The sequence below is a fragment of the Marmota marmota genome, unplaced genomic scaffold (genome assembly GCF_001458135.2).
Source record: "Marmota marmota marmota unplaced genomic scaffold, marMar, whole genome shotgun sequence".
In the NCBI taxonomy this organism is placed as follows: domain Eukaryota; kingdom Metazoa; phylum Chordata; class Mammalia; order Rodentia; family Sciuridae; genus Marmota; species Marmota marmota.
In genome coordinates, this window is record NW_026000174.1 from 23472104 (window position 1) to 23477184 (window position 5081).

General features: G+C 52.8%; 1 protein-coding gene across 2 annotated transcripts; it reads left to right on the plus strand.

Annotated features, from left to right (window-relative positions):
* Positions 1-237: 237 nt before the first annotated feature.
* Positions 238-2625, plus strand: Adm (adrenomedullin). Of its 2 annotated transcripts, none has more exons than XM_015477620.2 (4): positions 238-411; positions 851-966; positions 1224-1373; positions 1586-2625. In XM_015477620.2, exons 2-4 carry the CDS (start codon positions 869-871, stop codon positions 1893-1895), a joined length of 558 nt encoding a protein of 185 aa, XP_015333106.1. In that variant the 5' UTR covers positions 238-411; positions 851-868; the 3' UTR covers positions 1896-2625. The 2 variants fall into 2 exon arrangements, with proteins under 2 accessions (XP_015333106.1, XP_015333105.1); XM_015477619.2 differs by having other exon boundaries at positions 239-411; positions 1583-2625.
* Positions 2626-5081: the final 2456 nt, after the last annotated feature.

Genomic DNA, 5081 nt, shown 5'->3' on the forward strand with positions numbered 1-5081 from the left:
AAAGTTTTCCTGGTCTTCCTTAGCCCCTGCTTATCACCTGTACCCATGCCAGAGAATTAGGTCTGTGGCAGTTTCTCCACCAATCTCCTGGAGCCCATCTCTGAGCACTCCGGGCACAAGCACAAGAGTCCCCCCATCCCCACACTCAAGGGAAAGCACTGCGCTGGGGCGCGCGCGCGGGAGGAAAGGGAGGGCGCGAGGGCAGAACAGGCCCCGCCCCCTCGGCTCTTATAAAGCGCAGGAACCAGTGCTGGCCACTCAGTGGTTTCTTGGTGACACTAGGCAGAACAGCTTCAGCCTTACCACTTCTGGCTTCTCATCACAGTCTTGGACTTCGGTGTTTTGTTACTGCCTGACAGGGACGTCTCGGACCTTTTCCTCCAAGAACTTGGCAAATCACCCCTTCAGCAGGTAGGTGCCATAGGCCCAGCGAATTAAAGCGGGAGGGGGGGGCGGCATTTGCCAAAACCCGAAAGTGGGAGCGCTGGATGAGGAAAATAACCCACTTTGGGTAATTCTCTGCGGGGTACACCCCGCATATCCGAATCCCGCTCATGCATACAGATGGAGCTCCAGAGACCTAGTCTCCTCTGTTTCACAAACCAAGCTTCAAACATTGAGCAGGGAACCTCTGGGAGCCTGGTGCTGTGCGGCTGGTTCCCCTGTGGGGCGGGTCACCGGCGGGTGCAAACACCTCTGGCGTCTCTGAGCCCAGGGGAGATAAGCGTCTAAACCAAGCAGAACAAGGGGCTGACACTGCCCGCTCCGGGGCCCCCCGCCCTCCGGCTGTGCCCCGCCTGGGCGGTGCAGCAGACCAGGGTGCTCATGCTCGTCCTCTCTACTTTTCCAGTGTCTGTGCATTGCCAGAATGAAACTGTTTTCCGTCGCTCTGATGTTCCTGGGCTCACTCGCCTTCCTAGGCGCCGACACTGCTCGGCTCGACGTGGCATCGGAGTTCAGAAAGAAGTGAGTCCTGGCAGCGTCTTCCCCAGTCATGATACCTGGCAGACGAGGGAAAAATTGATCGTTGGTCTCGCGGGGGTTAGAAGTGAGTGGGAGGGCTGAGGATGTAGTCCAGGGATAGAGAGCTTGCTTAGCATTCTCGAGGCCCTGGCCTGGATCTCTAGCACTGTAAATAATTTAAAAAATAAAAGAGTGAATGACAATGAGTACGGGCGGGAAGTCGCTTGAATTTACCCGAATTGCCTCTGATTGTTTTCTAGATGGAATAAGTGGGCTGTAAGTCGAGGGAAGAGGGAACTGCGAGTATCCAGCAGCTACCCCACCGGGCTCGCTGACCTGAAGGCCGAGCGTGTCCAGACTCTCATACGGCCCCAGGACGTGAAGGGCGCTTCTCACAGCCCTCAGATCAGGTAACTATGCCCCGTGCAGGGAGGGGGATGTGCCGGAGGAGTTATCCTTTTCCTCTGTCCTGGCCCTGGGCATACAGGGACTGGATTTGCAGCTCGGATGTCGGAGCAATTTACAACTCCCTCGGGTCCTAGAATAACTCTCGTTCCTGATGACTGGGGCCAAAGCCCTGCTTGATGGGGTCTCAAGTAGCCTTCTTTCCCCTTCCCAGCAGTCCGGACGCCGCCCGCATTCGAGTCAAGCGCTACCGCCAGAGTATGAATAACTTCCAGGGCCTCCGGAGCTTTGGCTGCCGTTTCGGGACGTGCACCGTGCAGAAGCTGGCACACCAGATCTACCAGTTCACAGACAAGGACAAGGACGGTGTCGCCCCCAGAAGCAAGATCAGCCCCCAAGGCTATGGCCGCCGGCGCCGTCGTTCCTTGCTCGAGGCAGGCCAGGGCCGGACTCTGGTGTCTTCCGAGCCACAGGCACGCGCATCTCGGGACTCCCGGGTGCACCAGGTGCTTTCCACTCTCCCGTGACAGCATCGAACAGTCGCGCAAGCGTCCCACTGGCGCCTCCCAGAGCAGAGGACTTCGGGGAACAGGCTGAGAAAGTCTTGCAGATACCTGGAGTCCAGAAGGCACCGTTTGGCCTCGAGCCCCGGCATTGCAGAGCCCCTTCTCCTTCGGGGCTGAGCGCTCTCTTCACCCCATGAGACTTGGGTGCCCAGGGAGGGCAGAGGAATCCGAGGGAGTGCCAGGCTCAGGGAGAGGAGAAACTAAGAAATAAATGCTGAGACCTTCGGAGCAGGGGTCTGAGCCACTGCTTTGCCCGCTCACAAACTTATTTCTCATGGGGTGTCACCCTTTGGGGCGCAAGCCCCAATATTACTTGAACTTTACAAACCTAGAGAGGAAAAGTGCAATGCGTGTTGTACATACAGAGGTAACTATCAATATTTAAGTTTGTTGCTGTCAAGATTTTTTTTGTAACTTCAAATATATAGAGATATTTTTGTACGTTATATATTGTATTAAGGGCATTTTAAAGCAATTATATTGTCCCTTCCCCCTATTTTAAGACGTGAATGTCTCAGCGAGGTGTAACATTGTTTGGTTCGTGGAATGTGTGTGTGAGTGCGCGCGTGCGTGTGTAAAATAGAGTGCCTGGTTACTGCCTGTGGAAGAAGGAAACATTGTGTCTCTATAATCTATTTACATAAAATGGGTGATACGCGAACTGCAAACCAATAAACTGTCTCAATGCTGATTCATTCTCGATTCACGCATCCAAGCAGGGAGGGTCCTGCTCCCGATTGCTCGGAAACTTGGGGTCTAGCCGCTGGTATTGGACAGGAGGGATGGAAGTGAAGGTGCGAGTTGACCCGTCAGAGCTCTGACCTAACAGAGCTTACTTGTCACGAGCTCCATGAGGGGCGCTCAGAGCGCGTGTCCTGGGTGCGAATCAGTTTCGCGGAGACGCCCGAGGTCACCGCCTAGCGTGGCGGCCAGGAGCGGCTGGATAGGATGAGCCTTAGTGGGGAGGCGAGACTGGACTCCCCGTCTTGCGCAATCGAGGCCCAGTTTTATGGAATTGCTCATGGAACCCTGAGCGAAAGCGTTCCTGGGATAGTTGGGTGTCTCGAGGTTTCTGGTGAGGAGTTTACTCCGGCAGCTGCGAGTGTCAAAATTAAAAGCTACACCACCAAAATGTTCGTGTATCTCGGGAACCAGCACCCTAACTCCTCTCTCCGCTCTAGCTCCCAGCAAGCTGGTGGGCCCGTAAGCGAGCCTGTGGCGCCCCCTGCCGACCGCCTCGGATTGGCCCCAAGAGCCAAGAGGCAGTACGTGCGGTTTAATAAGTTCTCCTACGTGGGAGTCAGCACACAGCCTTAATGAAAGAGGAAAGAAGAAAAAAAAAAAGTTTGCAAATGCCAACCAGCCCCCTCCCCCCTCGACCTGCACCGCGGCTTGCTGTTCTGGGACAGTGACTCAGCGCCCACACGCTGCGCAGCGTGCAGCTGCTGGTCGCAGGCGGGCTGGACGGACGTGCCGCCGGAACCGTGCGCCTCGGACGGCCTGAGACCTTCATTGTTCCGCCTCCCCTTGCAGCTCTCCTCTTCCTTCCTCCTACCGAAGCCTTTTTCACCTCCCCCTTCTCTCTGGCCTTTCTTTCTCTCTTTCCTTCCTTCCTGCTCCTTTCTTTATGCCTTATCATCTTAGAAGTTACCCCCAGTTCCGAGGCTAGATGCTAGACATTGAGTGACTAGGACAGGGGGCACAGGAACAGTTAGGACAGGAGGAGAAGGTAGGGGGAGGCAATGTCTATGGAAGAGGCATACCTGATTTTGATTTTCTTGCCCCGTTGTCTCAGCCAACATCCTGAAGACCTCATTCTGTCTTTTCTACAAAGTTTCTCTAGCCTTTCCACTTCAAAGCTTCAAAGGGATCTTAGAAATTTACCTGTTGAGGAAAGTCTAAAGGTGGTTTGGAGGATGGAAATGTTTCCAGAATGGCTTACCTCCCTTTGGGGCTTTTGCTTCAATTACACATTATAGATCCCCTCTGAGAATGGCTCCTCCTTGCAGAAGCAGCATGCATACACACATGAACATGTAGATCCTAGGACTGAGTCGACAGACAATCTGATTCTGAAGCAGTTTCTTCCTTTTCTTTCTTCCTTCCTCTCCTCCTCCTCCTCTTCTTCTTCAATTTTTATTTATTTATTTTTGACTGGGGATTGAACCCCAGGGTGCTCTATGCCTCCAGCCCATTTTATTTTTATTTTGAGATGGAGTCCCACTAAGTTGATGAAGTTGGCTTTGAACTTGTGACCCTCCTTAGCCTCCGATTTACTGGAATTACAGACTTGCTGGGATTACACTGCAACTGGCTGCAGTTTCAGTTTAGGAGAAAGAAGACCCTAGAACATGAAATTTCTATACAAGGCCTCAGTTATTGGCAACTGGCTGTTGATGAGTGTCCATCTTATACAGATTATTATCCTGGTTGATCTTAACGGTTTTGTGAGGTTCACCAGAATTGAAGGGTTTATGAATGCAGCCACAGACTATCGTGTCCTTAAGGACCTCTTAATAAATATTCACTTGGAGAGAACTCTGTGCTAGGCACTGGGAAAGTACAGGATTATGAATGAAGGAGTGAAAACACCATCAAGGAATTTCTGTGCCAGGAGTGAATTTGGGGTGGTCTGAAGGGGCTACAGAAACTGCAAAGAACTGTGAACACTTCAGCCTCACAGACAGTGGCTAAAGACTAAACACTTTCCCTCTTCTTTGAGCAGCCAGGGTTTGTCCCGTCCCCACAGGGCCCTCCAGCCAAACCTCACATTGGCAGAGCTTCAGCCACCAGACCAAGCTGCCAAAGGCAGGTTGGGCACCAGCTTGGGGCTGTTGTAAGCGGGGAACAGGCATCTAGCCTTCCCTGAGGAGTCTTATGACTTCAGGGAATCTGAGGCGAGTACAGCTCAAATGGTGCAGCTCTGAGAAGGGAGAGGCAGCTGCTCAGCTGGAGTCCTTCCCACTGCTAATCCTGTGACTGCAGACATTTCTGAGGAGACAGAGACCCTCCTATGACCAGTCTGGTACATGGTCAGGATTAGCTGAAGGTCACCATCAAATCCTAGGCTTCTTTGTAAGCTATTCAGCAAGGCTTCTGGAGTTTTGTTTGTTTGTTTGTTGTTGTTGTTGTTTTTCCACAAGGTGC